At 42.1% G+C, this 22582-nt stretch overlaps 3 protein-coding genes across 3 annotated transcripts; 1 reads left to right on the forward strand and 2 right to left on the reverse strand.

The window, feature by feature from the left end:
• Positions 1-657: 657 nt before the first annotated feature.
• On the reverse strand, positions 658-7315 carry nkain1 (sodium/potassium transporting ATPase interacting 1). The gene is made up of 8 exons (XM_053446579.1): positions 7151-7315; positions 6469-6833; positions 5387-5524; positions 5203-5283; positions 4246-4443; positions 3953-4013; positions 2470-2551; positions 658-1229 (listed from the first exon to the last, which is right to left on the reverse strand). The coding sequence occupies exons 2-8, from the start codon at positions 6520-6522 to the stop codon at positions 1220-1222; spliced, it is 624 nt and encodes a 207-aa protein (XP_053302554.1). The 5' UTR covers positions 6523-6833; positions 7151-7315; the 3' UTR covers positions 658-1219.
• Positions 7316-9526: 2211 nt separating this feature from the next.
• Positions 9527-16044, reverse strand: snrnp40 (small nuclear ribonucleoprotein 40 (U5)). Its single transcript, XM_053447168.1, has 10 exons — positions 15820-16044; positions 14438-14567; positions 14217-14310; positions 13629-13794; positions 13323-13445; positions 11852-11972; positions 11669-11751; positions 11304-11365; positions 10101-10204; positions 9527-9845 (listed from the first exon to the last, which is right to left on the reverse strand). The coding sequence occupies exons 1-10, from the start codon at positions 15928-15930 to the stop codon at positions 9796-9798; spliced, it is 1044 nt and encodes a 347-aa protein (XP_053303143.1). The 5' UTR covers positions 15931-16044; the 3' UTR covers positions 9527-9795.
• A 25-nt stretch (positions 16045-16069) lies between these two features.
• Positions 16070-19851, forward strand: zcchc17 (zinc finger, CCHC domain containing 17). The gene is made up of 7 exons (XM_053447169.1): positions 16070-16185; positions 17109-17295; positions 17841-17941; positions 18024-18115; positions 18203-18303; positions 18435-18604; positions 18880-19851. Exons 2-7 carry the CDS (start codon positions 17157-17159, stop codon positions 19042-19044), a joined length of 768 nt encoding a protein of 255 aa, XP_053303144.1. The 5' UTR covers positions 16070-16185; positions 17109-17156; the 3' UTR covers positions 19045-19851.
• The last annotated feature ends 2731 nt before the right edge of the window (positions 19852-22582 follow it).

A 22582-nucleotide genomic window follows, 5' to 3' on the forward strand; every position in this document is an offset into this window, starting at 1 on the left:
TAGCCGTTGCCTTTTTTCCATAGTCTCCTACTGTTGTCCAGAACTATTAAAAACACATCAGCGAGCCACAGTGTTGCACTGGGTGACATTTTCCTTCATCACAATGGAACTGGGCGATGTAGTTTATTTTGAGACAATCCCAAATACTCTGTAAATACTGCCTAGATGACCACCTAGGCAACTGACAACAGTCCCAGGACAATATTTACTCGGGTTGCATCGCTTAAAAGTAGAGTCTAGATGATTTAGGACGTTTTTAAAACTTATATTCCATGACTACTTTCAGAGGTTAAGATCTCCACGACTGAATGGGTTTGTGGGACGAGACACAAGCTGTTGAATTTGGTCTTTTCACTGGTGGTTTTTTCACAATAATAAAGTCTTCTTAAGTACCGACAGCGTGATCCTTTAGGCAGTTCCCCTCCTCCGCTCCAGCAGCTCTGCTTTATGACCTCGACGGGCCTGACCTGTAACGTAAAAGTCTCAAATGTCAACCGGGGGTTTTTAACGGCAGGTGAGTGAGGGGAGATGGCTTTGGGAGCGGGACTCGTAAAGACTGCTCTAATTTGACATCACCACATTCTAAAACGACAACAGGTACAAGCTGTGCCTCTTTTTATTATGTGACCCCACCTACGTCCCCACCCCACCCACCCACACACACGCAAGCACACACACACACGCAGTCACACACACACACACACACACACAAGAACTCCCAAAAAACAAAAGAAAATTCACAACGGCACTGAGTGGTAAGAGTCCAGGGTGCAACCACAAAGCATCTGCTAGTTCTGTGGAGTTACACAGTCACACACACACACACACACACACACAAACAAACACACTTGTGGGAGTGTTGAGAGCTGGCAGTTTAGTGAAGCGTGTCCTCAGTGATTTGACAGAGGTGTCCCCAGCTCTTGTTCTCTGTATCCCCCCCCCCTCCTCCTCCGCCTCCTGCTTTTCCACTCATCTTATCAGACCACCTGGCGTGCTGGTTCTTCCCTGAGCTCTATACATTCTAATCAGGGCTGTAGTTCTCCGTTTCAGACACAAGCACACATGCACACACGCACACGACGCCTCTCCCTCTGGGGTGGGTTAAGTCCATTGCTCGGGTAAACTGTGACACACAGAGTGAGTGTAATCAGGGCCACTGCCACTTCCCATCCACAGTGACGCCGCCGGGGCTTTGGCCTGAGGGGGGTGCTACCAACGATTAACCAGCCCTGTGATACAGAAGGGGAAGAGATTAAGGGGGGTTCATATTGTCAAATGTCCGTGTTAAAGTTTATTCAACTTTGATGTAACTGTGCAAAAAAGGGGCACTCCACCAATTTGACAGTTTAGATAGATAGATAGATAGATAGATAGATTACTTTATTCATCCCCGAGGGGAAATTAAGTCGTCATAGCAGCCGGTACATTTGAATACAATAAAATACAATACAATAGAATAAAATATAAAATATAAAATATTGCGGTAGAAAGAATAAAAACAGAAACACAAGATAAAATAGGTAGATAAGGTGCAGTGGCAGATGATGGTAATAGTACTGATAATATGATGGTAATGTTATTGTTAGACAGTATATCAAAAATCTCAAAAATAGTACAGTATATATAGTATATAATATATATTTATATATGATACTAATTATACCAATATAATAGCAGTATATAGTAATAATAGCAGCAACAGTATATATAATAATAATAATAGTAAAATATAATAATAATAACATGTACACATGTATAAATAAAATATGTGTATATAGACTTATATATACAAAGAATATACAAAGAGTATGATATAATATATGATATATAGTACGGGTATAGTACTCATTATTTTACTACTCGTCTTATGAATACAATTAGAAATACAAATATATAAAGGTGGAAGACATGTCGGCTCCCCACCTGGTTGCTGGCTGCAGTATAGGTCATGAAATTCAGCCTCCTCCATGTTATTGTATGGGACATGGACCAAACTACAAAGTCGTCACTATAATGTGTTGGTAAAATATTTTTTTCTCACAAACGGTTTCTGTTATTTGAGGTATCATATCACACCACTGTTTGTTATCTCTCCAGTAAATTTGGTTTTTATCAGTTATTTGATGCTATAAAAACAAGTTGAAACGTCATGATTGCACAATCTGGCAGCGTTTGTATCCTTGACATTTTAGCCTGATTTCTGCATATAGGGAGGAAATGGAGACGCCTCTGGAGATAGTTAAACAGAAAGCTGCTCTGCAAAGTGAGGGTGTGGGATTAAAATGAAGATCTATGTAAATCTCCAGCATTCTGGAGCTTCATTCAAACTAGAGATTAAAGGTCTTTCACTTGTGAGTCCCCTAACAATATGGAGCTGTGATACTAAATTACTGGAGTGCCCCTTGAAAGAGAAACATTCCACAATAAGCTCAAAAAGAAGGAGAAGAAATCTCTGTATTAATAACTCACGTGTACAGTGGCTGCAGTTGCAGATGAGAGGACTTCTGAGGAGGCTGGTATCCGTAAGAGTCAAAGCCACCGATGAAATCAACTTTAAAAGAAGAAAGAGGGAGAAGGGATGAGATCATTCAACTTTCTCTTAAATATGTCTTTTTTTATAAAGTGTTGCATTTCAAGATCAGATTTTATTTTGACATGAAAATCTATCATGGCCTCAGATCGCATCACAATGCTTTAAATACACTGTTATAACACTATAAAGCCACTCTGACACCAGAACCTGCAGAGACGCACCGATACATCATCATTCCTGTGCCTCTGTGTCACGGATACATTGGTCCAATCTTTCTCAATCGATTCAGAGGAACAAACACAAGAGTTGCCGGCTGACAATGAAAACACTGCTCAATGTTCGACTTCAGCAGAGATTTAGACAATAAGTTAGGGATAGGTGGTAAAAGAAAACCTAAGCTCTAACATCTTTATTTTTACCTGCGATTTGTATTATTGAAAGTCTTTTTAAATTAAGGGACCAACAGAAACTCAACATAATATTTTAACACATGAAATGCAGTTAATATAGTGCCAGTAATAATTAAATCACCCAGGCTGAAATATTGTTCATTATAAGCTAATAGCCGATACACTAGTATCTGGTATTTGTATATATATTAACTCATAAATAGCTAAACAAATTTACATTACACAGTTTGTCGATCCAACAACACTGATGTTGGTTTCGTTTAATTTCTTCATTTGTAAAAATCCCTCCCTGTTCACATGTCGATCAAAAGTCTAAGTGATTCTGGGAACAAAATATTGGTTATATAATGTTATTATTAAAAAAACTGATTATCATAATATTGCATATTTTAAACTCTTAACTATCCACACTGTTATGGGCCTTAAAATCCCAGCGTCAGTCAGAATATATTAGTACGGAATCAATAAAAAGTAATGATTTGCATGTCACAGTGATTTCATTATCATCACTGTGTTACGACATGCATATAATCACTGACACAGCATGATTTGAAAAGATCACTGACAAAGCATGTGCTTTGCTTTTACAGAAAATCAAACATATGGTTTCATATTGAAACAGCAGGACTTAATTTCCTTTTACTCAGTGAAAGTAAACCAGTCACGAGAGACACGCGAGAAGGGAAACCATTCAGACACACCCATGCAAATAGACGGACCCTAGCCCGGCAGACAGACGGACACTCTGATGGTGGGAATATTCCAGCAGACACACTCTAATACTCTCCGCAGATGGAGCGCTGAGATCACCCATAGGGAATCCTCTGCTGTGATATCACTCAGCATGAGTCAGGCAGGAGAAAACAGCGAGCTAACAGCGCTCACATCAACGTTCCCCGCTACCACTAAAAGGTCTTTCCGCAGTGTGACAAAAGTAAAACCGGGTCGGCGGAACAAGGCGCTGGAGGAGGATCAACAAGCTTTTAGGGGAGAAGACAAAAGCACTCACAGCTGTCCTCGTCGTCCTGGAAGACTTTGCTCACGTAGCAGGCGTACACGAAGCCAAAGAGCTGTGAGAGAGATGTCAGAAACAAGATGAGTGTTGTTGCATCGGCTGAGTCACTGCTGACTTAACAGTGTCTCCTCAGTATTACACAGAGAATGTTGAAGCAGACAGTTTAGGGGTCAGCAAAATAAAACAAAAAAAATACCTATGTGTGTGTTTGTCTGTGTGATGCCAACTGAATGTAAACGAAAAACACTGTAGGATTATTTGTAGGAGTGTGTGTGTCGGATACGTACAGCCAACAAGATCTGAAACGCAGAACTCAACACCTCGATGTACTGGTAGTCAAGGAGACACCCGGAGACGGTGATGACATGGTGGTCATCGGGGGCCATGCGAGAGTCTAGGACTGGCGTTACCAGGCAACCGGGACCGTGCTCCATCCACCACGAACGATGGAGAGATGTGTTGAACGTCATGAGAAAGTCCCTGTCCTGAACACACAAACATATGGACACATGTTTATAAAAGAAGAGGACAGTGTCAGAAGCTATCGGGAAATACTCATCGCAATGTTGTATCTGGGAAGCTGGATACACAGAATGATTGACAACATTGCATGATACATGACTTCCGGAGGTTCCCAGCCTAGGGACTTGGTGGTGAACTCAAGACAGAAGATTTATTGGACTAATAAGAATTTTAATATGACCCCTTTTTCATAAAAAAATTTGGCCTCTGAAAGTACTTGCAAAAGGAAAACATCCGTTACTTGCAGCCGTAACAGAATCAGTTCTTCCCAGCTGCAAATTTGGGCAACAGCAGAAATTGTTTTATCAATTAATCCACTGATTATTTTTTCAACTGATAACTTGAGCTAAAAAAAGCTTTGAATATTAAAAAAATTAACAAGATGACAGCTTTTAATGTGTCTAACCTAAAGCTAAACCCCAATGATATTAAGTTACTTATTACAGAACCTAAGAAAATCTTAGCTCACCGACTGAAAGGAGGATGTATCCAGGGAATTTGGGGCATTTTTTAAATAAACTGATAATTAAAAAGTTGCAGATTAATGTCCTTTCGTTTTGCTAATTGATTTAGTAACTACTTAATAGATATAGCATATTAGTAAGAGATGAGTAGCCAAACCAGCATTGTTGATACAGTAATTATCAAAATAATTATTTTTAATATTAATTAATATTTCTCTAATGTCTCTGGCAATATCCAAGCACACACATAGGACTGACCTGAGACAGATTTCCGACCTCCAGGTAGAAACAGATGATGAAGGAGTTCCAGCCCACCCAGAGGACGAGCCATACTGCATACTGCAAACAAGACGCTGAGGTTAGTCTCTGTCTGACAGCAGCTACACACACAGCCAAGTAAACAGGCGCTGTGACCTCATCAGAGGGTGACGGGTATACTCACAAAGATGAGGTATCTGAAGCGAAACTGCACGGTGCCGAACATGCCCAGGATGATGGCCATGATGTGCAGGAAGTTGGCCAGGATGGGAGCCCACTGGTAACCCAGGAAATCAAACACCTGCCTCTGAAGGGCGGCCACCTGGGGGTCAGGGAGTGAGAAGGAGGTAGGGGGGAGGGGGGAGTCGCATAAACACACACTCACGTTAGAGGAATATCCACATATACACCAAACACCCACAAATGTGTATATATGCAAATACAACACACGCACAACACAACACACACACAGACAATGACAGCGACACACACACACAGATCTGCCGCAGTTGTTTCCATGGTAACTGCCTGGAGCAGCAGCCAGTCCAGTGACTGTAAAAGAGGAGCAACCCCTAAAAGCTCCCCCAAACTAATGAGCATCTAAGGGCCGAATCCCCCTGCTGCACACACACAACCCATCAGGCCCGACAAACAATAGCCTGCACAAGCACAGCCACTGCTCACACTGCTGCTGCTGCTGCCTGCATCAGCCTCATTACACCAATAGATGATACTGTCTCATATTACACACTTATTACATTTTAGAGGAATCGTCTCAAGCTATTTGTGGACACAAGGAGCAGCTAAGTTTAACTCCAGAATGGAGACCAGATGGGGAGCAGGGCCTCCCTGTCCCTCCTGAGCACAACACTCAGAATGAGGCTATCACCCCTCTCTCTCTCCCTCTCTCTCTCACTACAGACATGAGGACCACCCCGTCACCAAAGCGCCCCCCTGCCCTGCTCCCTCAGCTTCAAACACACACACACACACACACACACACACACACACACACACACACACATTCTGGTCTGTAATGTGGCATGGCACCCAGCAGCTGCAGCTCAAAGCTTTTTCACTGTGACACTACAAAAATGTGTGATTACAATGTGCGGCTGTGGAGCACGATGCTCTAATTATATCTTCATGTTGAGTGAGAAGAGGCTGCTCCGACACACGCACCCAGATAAACACACACGAACATACAAATAAACACACACATAAACACACACTTACGAACATACACAATGATAAACACACACTCACCAGTTGTAGTGAACATATCACCAGCAGCGTGCATCTACCGTCGCACTTCCCCATCTTGGAGGGCTCAGGACGCGGCTTAGAGCCGCGGAGGCTCCGGGGGAATGACGGGTCCCCGGTCAGATCCAGACTGCCTGGCCGTCTCAGCTCACACCATTCCCGGCTGGATAGACCTGCCCAAGGCCGCTGCCTCCTGCTCCTCCTCCTCCTCCTCTTAGCTCACAATGAGTGTCCCATGTTGGCCGCTGGTTTTGTCGGTAAATACCAGTCGTTAGTGGTGAATGTGTGTTGGAGGGGGGTGGGGGGGCACTTCACACCGGCTCGCTGCGGTCCGACCACCACCGACAACCGAATCACCTCGGCCACACCTTCCGGAGAGGGGACACACACAAAGACACAAAGAGACGGAAAGCTGTCACAATGGGCCGCGGGCCACAGACAGAAATGAACATCATATGATACCGGATCACAGGGGGGCGGCGGTGGGGAGGAGGGGAGCGACCCCGCAGTGCTACCCGGGCTAACGCTCCGGCTACATGCGACCCACCGCCGACACAAAGCAGCCCGTGGTGGCTCACGGTTTTCTGGGAGCAGGAGGAGTCTCCCCCCGGCCGCCACCGCCGGATATTCTCCTCCTCGAGCTGTTCGGGGGGAAGAAGTCAAGTTATCGGACGGATCTGCTCACCGGTACCGGGCGCTGGGCTCCTTGGCTCCGTCTAGCAGCGTCTTTTGTCAACAATCGGTGCCGGGGCGGGCGCAGGAGGAGCCGGGGGGGGAGAGAGGCAGAGGGGGAGAGAGAGAGGGAGTGAGAGAGAGACAGGGGGTGGGGGCTCTCAGTCACCGCGACCCCCTCGAGGAGAAGCTCAGAAAGGAGCACAAAAGAAACAGATGAGTCGAGGAGGAGGAGGAGGAGGAGGAGGAGGAGGAGGAGGAGGTTCAGCCGAAAATAATAAAGTCTGTTACCGCCTCCTTACACCATCACCTCCGGAGACACAGACCGAAGAGGGGGCTCTGCCCCGCGGGGAAGCTCGTCCTCACAGCCCGCGGTCACATCCAGAGAGGAACACACTCTATTAACAGCCATATTTAATCAATCTCTGCTACTCACCTCCTGTGGTACATGTGGTACTGTGTGTAACACTGGGACACATTATGGAGCTCTGTGGTATACTGGGATACAGAGTGGTACATGTGGTACTGTGTGGTAGATTGTGATACAGTGTGATACCTACAGTCAATGTATGTTACATTGTGATACAGTGTAACAAATTGTGGTACAGTATGATACAGTGTGTTACAGTGTAATACATTGTGGTACAGTGAGTTACACACAGAGGCAGCCTGATCATAGGCCTGATAATAACTGCATGGGAGGTTGTCAAGATCCCATATGACAATCAATGGGAAATAAAATCATTCAGTGTTATAACCAGGTTAAAACATGTCTCTCAAATACAGTAGAGTGATTACACACACCTTGAATCGTTTTCATTGCACCTTTTCTGTCCCTTTGAATAACTGCACTCACAACACTCAACTACATTAAGTATCTGTTCTGATTCGTCTCTTTCATCTAGAGCAGATCTGCAAGACACTCCTGTTTCAAATATGTCGTTGTTTCTTTGACATGCTACCGTGCACATCCTGGAGGAATCTTGCTAAAGGTTTAGTCCCCCAATTTATGTGCTTCATGCATCTTCACTGTCCATAGTGGCAGTCACATGCCCGTAATTCCATATAGTGCTTTCATTCATCTAAGACTATGCATAGAAACATGCCGGAGGTGAGCAGCTCAACTGCTCCTGCACCCAGAGCAATAAAGTTTGATGCTTTTTAAAGAGATGCAGGTTTTGCCAGTAGACCACACTTGAGTCTATGAAATAATAGAAATCATTGTTGACAAAGGCCTCATCGCTTTTAGTGTTTCAGTATACCAGTTAAGTTCATTAGTTTACCATCCAACAAGAGGACATTCTTTTTAGCACAAGGCAGATAGAAAACTATTAAAAATTCAAATACGACAGGATAATAAAAGAACTGTATGCAAACTGTACCCTTTAGAATTGTTAAGCTTTTATTAGAAAACTGCATCAAATGAAAATGACAGAATAACTTGGTGTGGGGAACCCAGAGACAGTTTTTGTTGTCTTTCAGTGCGTTTATTGCCAAATTCTTTACCTGGTTTTCCTTCAGCTGCTCATATACCTGATTTAATAGCACAGATAATACTTTGAGTGATTTTTGAGCCAATGTTAAATAGACAATACACAGGCCACCTTGACACCACACTGGCAAATTATTCCAGTTTCATACATTTAAATTCCCATATGAACACATAACAGAGTAAGGACCGAATGGGCCATATTTGTAAAAAACTTCATGTCCACGTCACAGATATTGTGTTAACCTCGAGAACACCATATTCTGCTGCTTAGTTTGAACTCCATTATTGGATTCTCCTCATCCTACTACACATCATGTTCATACGCCCACACACTCAAAGGACCTATTTAACACCACCCCCAATAGATGTGACAATAGCAGTGGATGAATGATATAAAATAACTTTTGTCTTTGCTTGACGAGATCCCAGCGTTCACCCAGTCGTTTGTTCTTACTTTGGTTAATAAACCGGTTACATGTAAAAACCAGTTTGGCCTCCAGTAAAATCCATAACTCTGCCGAGGCCAATTCAGCCCCTTAAATTCAATCAAGCTGCACTCAAGTGCACACACTCATCGATATCAGTCCCCACAATCTGCCTGATTTTCTCCATCAAGAACATTTAATTACTCCCTGGGAAATTTGTGAAAATGTCAAGATGATGGCCTAAAAATCTCACAATGTAAAATCCAGGAATTCTTGCCAAAACTAAACATGCTCAATCTTGGCCCAGGTCCCATCTTCCTATCAGGTTTGGAAAGGAAATCCATTAAGTAGTTTTTGTGTTATCCTTCTGACAAACAAACACAGGGACAGGGAGGACAGAAAAAAAAACATTGCAGAGGTAACAACTGTGAGCACACAAAAGCATCACAACAATGAAAGAATCTGACAAACATTTTACAGAATACTGAAAGTTTATTAAAAAGAAACATATCAGGATTAAAAAAAACTTTTCAATGTCATGGATGTTGTGACTGAGAATAATAACCTTTGAACAAACACCCTGAGGTTGTCTGAACACTGAAGCACATGAAATCACAGTGGCTTCACTGGCGATCACCACCCATGTACCTCCACGGCTGGACTCTCGCTATCAGGACGCAATCACACACACATACAGTCACACACACAGTCTCACACACACTCATCCAGTTCACAAACACACTACTGAATTTCCCCGAGGTAGAGCCGTTTATCGCTGGAGCCAGACATCACTGTGTGGAGAGACCGAGAAAGATTATTAGTCCTGTTTTTTCTAACGGAGCCTGAGGTGAGGAAAAAAACTGCATGAAATTATATCCAACAGATTTCCAGACCTTTTGCTAATGACCACATACTGGAAGAAATAAACACTTGGACATGAAAATGATCTACTCTTCAAGAACCTGTTCCTCAACATATCTCTGTTCCATTCTTCTAACATGTATTAAAGCGCGTAATCTTAGACTGACGCAGGGTTCTCCACTCACCTATAGACTCCTCCGGGTGGAAGGCCACTTCATTGACAGAGCCAGCGTGGCCCGGCAGCTTGTACAGGATTCTGCGTGATGTGGTGTCCCAAATATACACAAATCTGTAAACACACACAGTGTCAGTTACTTTGTTAACAACTGATACACATTAAAAACCAGGATTTATTGAGGTTATTTTCTGTTTGTGGGTTAAGATTTAGGGCCATGTCAGAACTGAAACTGCTGCCATGGCAGGAGACTCAGTAGAGGTGGTGTACACTCAAACCAGATGCCCTATACTGTGTAAGATGAGTGATAGAGGCTTAAAGACCTGAGAGATGACAGGACATCACTTTATCTATATGTTGCAAAAAAATAAATAATTCGAGCAATTTTAGTAAAGCTTATCTTTTTAATTGAGTTTTCAAAAAAAATTCAATGCCTTTATCTTTCTCCTCAAATTAACAAACGCTCAAGGATCCATTGGATGGGATATAAAAAGGTGGGAACCCTGTAAGTTATCTACGTTTGTCTAGACCGGGATGGTTTTTAACTACTTCCTCTTCTTTTAACAGCCATTGTTTATTTAATATTTATGTTCTGTGCTGTCTTTTCTCAATTGGCCTGAGACCACTGTGGGTTTAAAGTCCACGGGCAAGTCGAGTGGCCACAAGCAGTTAAGATGAGATGTAACTAAACGAAGATAGAGAATGTAGACATTTGAGATGGTAGAGAATATAAAAGGGCATTAGAAAAGACCCTTGGACATAATGTAGGTACAATGCTGCTCTGGTAAAACTGTTTTTGTATTGTACAAATTAATAGATGTTTTATAAATGATTATTAATCAATTAACTGGTTTTTTTAATGCCATATTTTTTCATTATGTTGCATGGTTGCTGCTCTTGTGTTTCAGTGAGATGGACACGTTACCCTCTGGTGGACAATAAAGTAGTATTTTATTCTATTCAAAGAAACAGTAACTCCTGCAGGACTGCCTGTTATTTCCTTAAGCCCGGGGAACTGGTTTCCCCTTCTCAAAAGAATGGATGAAAGATGATTGACAGACTAGAAGCCAGCGGGACCCGAGGGCGAACATGGGGGTGATGTCAGGACTTTGGCTGTCCGCCGTCAATGTGACAAGAATTTCCCTGTAACCGATAATGAATTATACCATGGCCTCTAGCTCGTGTGTGCGTGTGTCGAGAGGGTTCTCCTCACCTGTCAGCTGAACCTGCAGCGATCTTACTGCCATCACTAGACCAGGAGCATCTCAGCAAATTCTGAACGACAGGAACAGATGTTGGAAATTTCATTAGCGACGTGATTCAAGCGTTTTTACACGTGAGCTACTTAAACTGTAATGAGACGATGGGGAGGTTTTCTTTATCAGAAAGGACAGCAGAGAGATGGGAGAGGCAGGAGAGGAAGAAAGACGATGTCACAAAACTGTGGTTGGCAGCAGGTGCTTCTGTACACAGTTAGTATAAATTCACAGATGCAACATGTGTGGGCTGTTGCATGACAGAGTGACGTGTTTTGATGCCTTTTGATAATTAATGGCAAACACTGGCTATTCATGTTACCTTCTCAAAGTTGTGAACATTGCCCTGGAAAATCTTCACACATCTCTCCTTGGGCGCAAACGGTCGGACATCCCAAATTCGCACTACACAAAGACACAGACAAGAGTCACATTAAACATCCAGCAAGAGAAAATCCACACGTAGCTGCCTGAGGAAAAGAAAAAGATGTTTCTTCTGTCTTACCTGTGTTGTCCATGGAGTTGGAGAGAAGGTACGATCCCTCAGAGCTCAGAGCGAGTCCAGTTACTGAGTCCCCATGGCCGTGCATATTGTAGATCAGCTTGTTCTGCCTCAGGTCCCACACCTGCTCGACACAAACAACAGCTACTGTCAGTGTTGTCACTCAAGGGAATATCTAATATTGTCAAAGAGGTTGATCTGAGCCGATATGTCACTGATAAAAAACTATATTCAGTGGACAAAAAAAACTGTTGTGGCTTTGAGTCAGGGAGAAAAAAGAAATGGAGACACTGATGTGATTCACAACATAAAATACCCTGCAGCCCGATTGTAACCAGAAGTAGTTAACATGACGAGGCACAGAAGCAACAATGTGATGCTTGAACGTCATTATAACAGATGCAACAGCCTAACAACAGAGGCAGTGACTGTTTTATTGGCTGAGCAACACCTGAGGGAAACAGTTAACCAGCACACTGACAATAACATAAATTCAGTATTGAATCACCCCATTTAAAATGCATTTAAAACGCAGTGTGTTTCATAGACCACAGATACAAGTCTGCAGCTTTTTCATTATTTATATTTAACAAAGATACACAGCATACTGAATGACCCCACTCGTCCTCTGCATGAGGTATTTGAGCTGAGCCACAGGAGCTGAAGATCAAAACAGAACGATCTAAAAGATCCTTTGTTTCTCTTGCCTTCCCAGAGCTGGATATCAGAGCTCATCCGCGCAATCTGCAACAAAATCTACCGACGATGTTGTTTGGCATTTTCAAATTGGTCTGGAAAAGTACGACAGTAACATTTGAAATAAGAAAAAAGAAAAGTTATTTTGTGATGTGAAATGTGATATTTTGTGGATTACAGGAAAATTTGCTGTTGAAATGGCATCCGAGGATAACAATGTAAAGCTTCTTTTGATATTCAGTATTTTATCGATTGTCTCTGTTACTTTGCTGTACTTTAGAACATATATTTCTAAAGTATACTTTCTGTAACTATATCAAAATCAATGTTCTTCTTTGGATAAGAAAATTGAATTAGATTTGGTTTCTCAGTCAGCTGGTACATCCCTGAAGCCAAATATTCACAATACATGCACCTTAAACAAGCTTTACTCGAGTACTCTTCACTTCCTCCGAACATTTGCTCTCCGAGAGAGTTAAAGTATTTTGAAGTATAAATGTGGTGTTTGTGTACTGAGTTAAAAACATTAATCCTTTCAGTCACCACTTCAGACTTTTCCATTGTTTAAGAGCAGAAACAGAAAAGAGTCTTAATAAGAAAAGCTTTCTGGTGAATTTTTTTGTACTGAAATTTCAGAACTGTAGAGTGGAAGAGAAACAGAGATGTGAAGCATGAAGAGAAACAATCCAGCCATATACAAGTTGAACATGACTGATCAGAATTCAACATTTTCTGTATTGTTTCCCAGGATCTGTGTATATGTTTAAAAACCTGGTACCTTGATGTCGTTGTCGATGCCTCCTGACAGGATCTGATCACTGGTGTCGTTGAAGGTGACAGCCAAAACCTGATAGGTGTTCTGGAACGTGTGGATGGCCCCCTTCTTACGAATGTCCCACAGCTGCCACAGAGACAAACACACATATAGAGAGACCATGAAGGGACCATGATCACATAACTCCTCAATACAAGATCAAAACTTAGATCACTGGGAGTGTTCGGGTGAAATCTCCAAACACTAGACCCCAACTTTTTCATCAAAATTGCTCAATTTCAAAAACAGGTCACTAAACGGAAAACCCACCTTCACTGTCCCGTCATCGCTGCCGGTGCAGACCAGCTGGGGCCCTCGGCGGGCTGGGTAGCAGCTGTTAACGAAGGAGGTGTGGCCCTTCAGACGCTTCATCCTCTCACCTGTCTCACTGTCCCACACACCTACAGTCTTGTCTGTGCTCGCTGAGAAGAGCATGCTGAAATACACAGCAAGAAAACACAGATGTTCAAACTTTCGACACGTTAGTTTTTTCCACGCGTGTCTGACCAATCATCTCAACCCGATGGTAAAGGTTAACAAATGTGTGTTGCTCTTCATCGAGTACAGAAACTGGATTGACCCGTGATGTTTGCTTGGTACTTTGGTTAAATTAATATTAGTGATGAGGAGCTGATAATGTAACAGACTTTTATTAAACTAAGAAGCAGTTTTCACTTTAGTTTCATTCTGATACCCAGCAACCAAAAAGTTCCCAGAAATTTGTATCACTATTAATGCAATGGTGGGATGCATACAAAACAATTTGCGTCAAGTTGATGACAATTACGGTTCAAATTAGTTAATTATTTTGACTGAAGTCTAGTCCAGAGTCTTCCATCATCGATGATGTTTACATACCTGCCATCTGTGTTGTAGTGCAGCTCCATCACTGCTCCGCTGTGGCCCTTCAGAGTGGCATAATTTTCACAATCTCCGTACACATTCCACATCACTGCAGCAAAGAAACACAACTGTTTATTCACAGTAACAGGGACTTTGCATACATTTCGACAAATATGTGTGAACTATAGGTTTTGCCAACTGTTTGGAGAAGTTCATATTTAATGTTAATAACTTACATATGAGTCTGTCAAATCCAGAGGAAGCCAGCGTGGCTCCGTTGGGATGAAACTTGCAGCAGTACACCTCGCCCTCGTGGCCAGACATCAGCATGATGGGTGCCTGCAGGCTAGAGCTCCGTGGGGGCCCCTGCAGGAGACACATGGACAAGGATGTGAGCTGAGTGTCTGGCATTAGGGCTTGGTGAATTGTAAAGGTTTTAGAGTATTTATTTCTAATGTGGAAAGAGTTTTTCCAGGAGAGAGCACCGATGAGTCGAGTAAAGAGGAATCAAATATCTTTCTAGAGTTTTTTGGCGCTCAAATATTGTTGTTGGCCATTAAACAGCCACAAGGGGGGCTGTGGCTCGGTAGGATGAGCAGGTCATCAACGGACCCCCGGTGCAATCAGTGTAGGTGTGATACATGTTAGAGAACGTGCTGCACTGTATAAATGTATCTGTGAATAGGTGAATGGCAAAATGGTACTGTAATCGTTTTGAGTGGTCTCCGAGGTTAGATCAGTGCTGTATAAGTAGAGATCATTCACCATTCAATAAGTTGGGTACAGAGTGTGTATAAGGAGTGTATCGTGATACAATACAGCACTTATCCTTTTCAGAGCACGTTGAAGAACTTAACGTAAAGTACAGTTGCAACAAAGTTATTTGTTACCTATATTGATCATCAATCATTTTTCAAACACGAATTCACTAGTTCCAGCTTCTCTGTTGTTATAAGCTGAATATCACAGTGTCTTCTAATTGTGAAATTCCATGGCTGTTGTGCTAAATGTATATTATGCTCACTCTGTATATATTCTTTTTACAATATAATATTTCCTTTCGGTGTTTGTATTGCATGATAACTTATTTTTTTCTTTGACTGATGTCTATTTTGTGACTTTCTTATTTGGTGCTATAACGCGGCAAATCTCCCCGTTATGGTCCTAATGAAGGATATTAGATCGTATCTTTATTTTAGGTGAACATATCTACAACAGGTCCCTCTCATGCACCATTCAGAATTTTCCATGTCTATTACTTAGTTCCAGATCCAGTTGATGCAATCTAAACAATGGGCTGCAAGTCATTCAAGGAGAAACCTGACAATTTAAATGTGAAGTGTCTAGTCCTCTTCGTCATTAAAGGATCAGTGCATTAGGCAGCTGATAAAACGAATGATCACTGTATCTGCTGCTTTTTAGTCTATGTTGATTTCCTGCTTCTCTGTCCAATCAACAGCTTCGTTTCACGTGTGAAAAGCACATTACCAGTCCGGTGATCACACGTCAGAGACGGTTGATTAGTTAATAATAACTAAATATGTTTGTTGACTTTTCTCAAACAAGTTCCTTCCAGTATTTTTCGAACCACCCCGAGCCGCACTACTTCGCCGCTCACCATCGCCACGAGTTGCTGAGACTGCGCCGCCGCCACCAGCTCCGTCCGGGGCCGCTTCGCCGCGGCCGGAACCACCGCCATGTCCGCCGCTCTTTTCTTCTGCTCGATCATCCCTGGTTCGTGGTCGCGAAGCTGTGGAAATGATGATGTTTAAGCGCTTTGTTCGACAAAAACGAGCGGACGTCTTTCACGAAGCGAAATCCAGCGGCGTAACACCAACGAAGAAAAGATGGCATCTACTTCCGCCGGCTATGAGGCTTGTGATTGGTTGGAGGTTGTATGGTCTGTGGTGATTGGTTTGGTGTGCTTGTTATCGTCCTGTTTTGCACCGGAAGTGAAACTGAACCAGCGCAGCTAACACGAACGGTACTTATGTTTTATTTCTGTTGTTTTCTCCTGATCTAAAGTTTCATTCTCGTCTTTTACCGGTTGGTATTTTCCCTGAACGCACGTACCAGTTGTCCCGTTGATGTGTTTTTGTCAGTTTAAAGATGGTTTTCCTGGTAGAGGGCAAAAATGGAATGTAGCTAACGTTAGCCTAGCTTCTACTATTCACAATGGGTCTCAATGGCTGTTTAGTTACAGCAGTTGTTTATTCTGTCCAAGATTTTCTTTAAATCTCTTTTAAATAAGCTCAAACAAAATGAATTAAACCAACCAGAGATTTCTCCCCATGTGAGTGGACTCTGACGAAAGCGTGTTATTGTAAAAGTTACTCTAAATAATAAATGCGAGGTTATTTACTTAACTGATAATGTTTTAACTTTAACTCTCAGTTTGTTTAGGTTCCTCTGAAAAATCCCCTGGAGGTCTGAATGTACAGCCAGACTTAAATTTGATTTTAATAAATGCTCAAGTATATACAAAACAAAGAGAGATTGATGAGTGCAATTACAAGAGAGAACAAGAAGAAAAGTTTTGGACTTTTTGAAATGATAATGCCAAACATATAAGTCTTTGAGCTTCTTCACCCAGTTTGTATTTAATGTGAAACAGTTTATATATATATATATATTAGAAATGACAAGTACAGAGCCCCTGAAAGAATATTTAGATTCCAAACCATATTTAATGCCCTGGTACCTTAGTGAGAACAGTACTTTTCACTATATCAATATGATATACATTAATACATGCATTGTGTAGATGTTTGAATTTAAGATGTGATCCCTCTGTTGTTCATCACGTGAGAGATTTAAATAAAATTCTCTTTGAATGTTAATTTAAAAAAGGTAATTTCTTCCACTTTTAGACCTCCCACAAAATAATGAACTATTTGTCATTTTCAGTCTTCCAGATCTACGTTTTGATACCTGTGGTCAGCCTCCACTGACAAGATGTCTGACAGTGATGGCCAAGCCAAGGAGCCGGCTGGATTGGAAGGTCTGCCCCCACTGTACAGCATTGCCAAGGGAGAAGTGGTTTCTGTGCAAACCTATGGAGCTTTTGTTCGTCTGCCAGGATACAAGAAGGAAGGTTTGTGGAAGTTCACGTATATCTTCTTAGATCTATACTGTTTCAAATATTTAGAGCAAAAACATTTGCAAAACCAAAATGATTGATGAATCATTTTGAACCCAGTTTGCGTTTTTTTTCTCTAAACGAGCTATAAGATCATGTGCCTGTAGAGAGTGGAACAGTGCAAGGGGTTGTGGCTTCGGACAATCCATATTTACACAAGGGGTGACATTTTTTAACCAGATACTTTATTGTCAGACAATTATCCTTGACCTAAAGGAACTTAACTCCAGCTTCTCATTTTCACCACTGAGGGGCAGACTGAGCAAAGTCGACTGGGGAAAAAATCTACCCCAACTGCACTGTGGTTCTCAAGAAGTTTGAGAATATGCTGCATATTTAGCTTGAATTTGAAGCCTGAAAAGAGATTTAAGTTCAAGTTGAAAAGTAAACTCATTGTTGGCTTCTCTTTATGTTCAAGGTCTACTTTCATCGTCAGCAATAGAAAGATGTATTTGTTTGTCCAAATGTTAACATCTAACCTTCTTTCTCCTGCGCACCAGGCCTGGTTCATGTGAGTGAGATGTCGGCCTCACGGGTTGAGAACGCCTCAGAAATAGTCGATATGGGTGAACAGGTGTGGATTAAAGTCATTGGGAAAGAGGTAACAACAGACAACAAACACACACTGAGAACAAACACACACACTACTGTATATAGCTGCAGCTCTTTCCTCTACTTCTCAGATTCGTGATGAGAAGGTGAAGATGTCCTTCTCAATGAAAGCTGTGAATCAGGGAACAGGTCGGGACCTGGACCCCAATAATGTCAATGCCGAGTAAGTGTTGACACCTGTTATTTTTGTGTGTGTATGTCTGTGCATGTCCAGGTGAGTGTGTGTGATTGTGACTGTGTGTGACTGCAGGCAGGATGCGAGGCGACGTAAGATGTTCAGAGACCATTCTGGCAACAGGATCACACTGGACGCTGTGCTCAACACGACGTGTAAAAAGTGTGGCTGCAAAGGTACAAACAACAACATGAACAATACAGCTGACACGACTGAACAAAACACAGAGGCTGCGATTGTTTGCATCAGCGCTTTTCTTGGATTTTGTTTTGCAGCCATCTGAATAAATCGTTACTGTTCTCTGCAGGTCACTTTACAAAGGACTGTTTCACTGCTCCGGGCTTGCAGTACGCTCTTTTGCCTGAAGAGGAGGCTGGAGGGCCACGTCAACAGCAGCAGCAACAGCAGCAGCAACAGCAACAGCCCTCAACAGCTGCTCTGAAGCCAGACTCAGACAAAAAGAAAAAGAAAAAGAAGGTGAATATGTGACCCCTCATGTCCAGCAGGGTTTTCACTTCTACTCCACTCTCTTTTTGTGAAACACATGTCTGTTGTTTCACACACTTACAGATACAAGGGAGTTTCATTAGAACAGTATGAAGAAAACAGTCTGGTTTAGTGCTTATGTCCTTAAAGTATATTGTTTAATTTTGAGGTATTCGAAGCGCTGAAACTGCTTTGTACATATTTCTTCATCATTGCTCATCAACTTCCCTTTATTGCCTCACGGAACATGTTTATTCATCTCCCAGGAGAAGAAAATGAAGAAGAGGAAGAGGGAGAAGAAGGAGTCGGAGAGCGACAGCAGCCACAGCAGCGAGTGCAAAACCAAGAAGAGGCGTCACGACCCCACTCATGACAAAGAGGACAAGAAGAAACATAAGAAACATAAGAAACATAAATCTCACAAACACTGATAAAATACACACACACACACACACACACACACACACACACACACGGACACCCTGCAGCTATCTCACAGATGCAAAAAAGGGAAGTGGTTAGCAACAGAGTGACAGACATCCAGTTGGGCATCTTAAAATAATTTTCTCCATCACCAGCTTATTATAGAATCCCATTCCTTTACGTTATGGAAAGTTTTGCTAAATGTCTCTCCACGATCTTAGAAGCATGTTTAGACCTGTCAAGTTTCAAAAATAAACTAAACAGTTGGGAAGGAAATATCTGCAAACACGAAAATATCAGACGACAAGACCCACTCGTCCTAATGAGACCTCTGGCTCCCACGCAGCGGGAGGAAGTTCATACATCATTCGAAACTAAATATGTGTAAGCAATATGGCAGCAAGTGGCTGTCCCCCATGAAATCCAGATATTGTTAACAGATATCCGGTTTCCAGCGCTCTGGGAAATCCATTAAGCAGAAATGAGGCAGTAAGGCCGACTTCTTAGGGAGGGTCTGACACGAAAGACCTTGACATAATCCACATAAGCTACAAACACACATACACACAGAGGAAGAGGTAAAGTCACAAACAGGAAATGTGATGCAGCGCAAGCGAGCATGTCAGGAACCTCATGCTACGACGATATCCTTAGGTAGTCCGCCGCTTATTGTGCACTCGTGTGCGCATCCATGTTTGTTTATGTATCTTGCCTCCAGGGGCCTGCTCACAATACACACACACCCCTCTTCCTGCATGTCAACTGTTAACTCCATTAAAGGTGTTTTATTTGTAAAAGTTAAAAAAAAAGCCTCTTGGTCTCTTTGTTTTTGGACCTTGAACTTGTAACGCTGCTGTTAGAGTCCGGCCTCGGGAGCCAAAACACACACACACACACACACACGAGATATTCTCAGGTGGAAACCAGGGGTTCACCATGGGTCATGTGAAGTTCATGTTTTCGAGTGAGGGCAGGAGTCTCAGAGCCGGGTTGAGGGATTTACACAACATGGATTTCAGGTTGTGTCATGTACAATGAGGCAAAAAGTTGCACAGAAGCACTTTTCCAATAGATGACCCTTTGTCGATGTAAGACAAGATAAGGGCACATTAGAAACATGACCCACTTTCCGTGCTTCAGCACGTAGGATTGCAGAATGATAGATTGTTTCAAGCTGCGGTGGTTTGACTGCAGTAAGTGAGTGAGTGCACTCCTCTGGTAGTGACTCCAGTTTGCTGCTCTCTTAAATTTCCTACACTCTCATTTCTCCTGTTGGCACCAGGCAGAGGCCCGAAGTCAATTTAATGTGGCCTTTTAAACGTAAAGCAGGAATGCAAAGACCGCACAACCAGAAATATGAGCTTGTGTTTCATTTTTAAACATAAGTTAAATACAAACCAAGCAGAGATAGTAAAACTGGACTGCACCCCTCCACCCCCACACTTGCACAGGATATCCTTGAAGTGTGTGGCATTTCTGCTTCGATAACGGAATAACTCATATATCTTTGTATGTTGTGTGAAAAACTGCATTTTGTGACAGAGAATAGCCGTTTGGAGTCAAATGAAGGAAACAATTAATACATTTAATGTTTTGAACTGACAAACCACCATGTACAGATGATACAGTGAAAACTCCGCTCGCACTGTTAATGTTTTTGGATTCATGATTCAAGTGTTGAGGACTCTGTAGTACTTTGAGTTAAATGCACATTGAAATATTTGACTTTAGACTTTGATTGAGAGTGAAAGCTACAGAAGTGCTGGAACTCAATGATGAACTCGACTGATGAAGCCTTGGAGAAGCGTCTGGAAGTGAAAGCTCTGGAAGAACCTTGTATGTGAACAGAGAAATATACGAAATTTTTATTATAATTCTTTATTCGTCTATTATTCTGTGATCAAAAAACGTTATTGGGTAAAGTGTAAACTTTCAATTTATAATTACATTAGTATTTTCTTTGCACCTTCTGCATGTAATTAATATGTGTGTATAAGAGATCTGAATGGAGCGAAATATTTGTTTCTCTTTAAATGTTTGATCTCGACAAAGGTCGACTCCAACCATTGTCCAACATGCTGTTCATATGTTTGAAGTATGGATCACTCCGTCATACAGATGACCTTCAGGGGGGCATGTGTCAGTGTTTGGTGAGAAAACACAGTGGCTGCACAGGTGAATCTATACAGTTATCCTGAAAGTCTCATTGTTCAGGCCTTGTGTGGCAGCTGGACCCACCCCACCCACCCACATGTATCCCTTACTGTTAGTTACTTACATGTGGTTTCACCCACTTAATGTCTGTTATACAGGTATTTACATGATATAAGAAGGGTTAACTCATTGCATCGTAAACACGTCATCTTCTCTTGTGACCTTTTCGGCTAGGACTAACTATAGGAGGGGACGGCAGAAGGTTGCCTGGACCCTTTCACCCCGTCACCCCTCTTCTAGTTGGCAAGCCGTCCCAAACACATGACACCAATCTACTGTGGGAGGGAAAGATCCAAATTTAGATGGCACACACACACACACACAAAGTACAGAATACAACAGTATCCACACATCTACCTCCGGCCATGACCCTTGACAACATTTTCCCCTCAGCTAGCCAGGGTAAAGGCGAACACACAAACACACAGACACACAAAGGAGCTATATTTAATCCCCCTGAGTCTGTGTAAATGTGAAGCTGTGTAGGAATCTATGGTAACACTTCTGGATGTACTCAGACGTGCACGGGTGTGTTGCACTTTTGACCTCTTACACCACACTGTTGTCTCTGAGTCAAAACCAAAAGTCTGACTGGTTAGACACTCTTCCTTTTTTAAAGTTCAGTTATGAATCCATGACGGCAACAATCGTCTGTACCTGAACCCAGTCTCTTTCTCTTCACAGCAATCGCTACAACACAGGTCCAAACTACCCGAATAGAGTTAATCAGCCTTTTGCTTTCAGGCACCACCAAGACACAAGAAACGTCCTGGGGCCATCTCTGCTCCTGTTTTAAAACTGGTTAAGAAATATTTTTCATGGCACATCATCACTTTTTGGTTTTCTGTGATTCATTTTCGCCACTGATTCCTGTTTATTTTTAGTTTATAATGGGTTTGCTTTGATTTAGTATATTTTGCCTTTGTGTAGTCCAGGTATTACTCACATGTGTTTTCACCGTCACATTATAGGGACTTGTCTTCCTTATGGGGACATAAAATTGTAAATTGATACATTTTAATGTGAAGATATGATTTAGGATTAATGTGAAAATATTTGAGTGTGCTATTTTTCTTTCCTGCTGGCCATCTGGATCTGGACTCCTTAACAGAAAAGATATTGTACAATGATAAGGGCCCTTCTGTTAATAAAGAATGAAATAAAAGGGTAAATTAAATTAAATCTCTGAATATTTGATTTTACATGACCATCTACTAGTCAGAGCTGCCAAAAAATTATTATTTCTAATTGTAGACTTCAGGATCAGTTTAATAAACTTTGTATTTAATCAATTCCGCTCATAACCCCACCAGCCACCACATAAAGACACCT

Source organism: Pleuronectes platessa, chromosome 18, assembly GCF_947347685.1.
Source record: "Pleuronectes platessa chromosome 18, fPlePla1.1, whole genome shotgun sequence".
NCBI classification, from domain to species: domain Eukaryota; kingdom Metazoa; phylum Chordata; class Actinopteri; order Pleuronectiformes; family Pleuronectidae; genus Pleuronectes; species Pleuronectes platessa.

Bases quoted from the DNA above. Each gene is read 5' to 3' on its own strand.
- snrnp40 (XM_053447168.1), bottom strand. From the start codon at position 15,930: ATGATCGAGCAGAAGAAAAGAGCGGCGGACATGGCGGTGGTTCCGGCC. The intron at 11,973-13,322 runs GTACCAGGTTTT...TGTGTCGAGCAG, and splicing joins GCATCGACAACGACATCAAG to GTGTGGGACCTGAGGCAGAA. The intron at 10,205-11,303 runs GTGAGGAGAACC...GTGTGTTTACAG, and splicing joins GCTGCAGGTTCAGCTGACAG to ATTTGTGTATATTTGGGACA.
- zcchc17 (XM_053447169.1), top strand. From the start codon at position 17,157: ATGTCTGACAGTGATGGCCAAGCCAAGGAGCCGGCTGGATTGGAAGGT. The intron at 17,296-17,840 runs GTTTGTGGAAGT...CCTGCGCACCAG, and splicing joins GCCAGGATACAAGAAGGAAG to GCCTGGTTCATGTGAGTGAG. The intron at 18,605-18,879 runs GTGAATATGTGA...TTCATCTCCCAG, and splicing joins AAAAGAAAAAGAAAAAGAAG to GAGAAGAAAATGAAGAAGAG.
- nkain1 (XM_053446579.1), bottom strand. From the start codon at position 6,522: ATGGGGAAGTGCGACGGTAGATGCACGCTGCTGGTGATATGTTCACTA. The intron at 4,444-5,202 runs GTCAGTCCTATG...TTGTGTGTTCAG, and splicing joins AGGTCGGAAATCTGTCTCAG to GACAGGGACTTTCTCATGAC. The intron at 2,552-3,952 runs GTGAGTGCTTTT...CTTCTTTTAAAG, and splicing joins CCAGGACGACGAGGACAGCT to TTGATTTCATCGGTGGCTTT.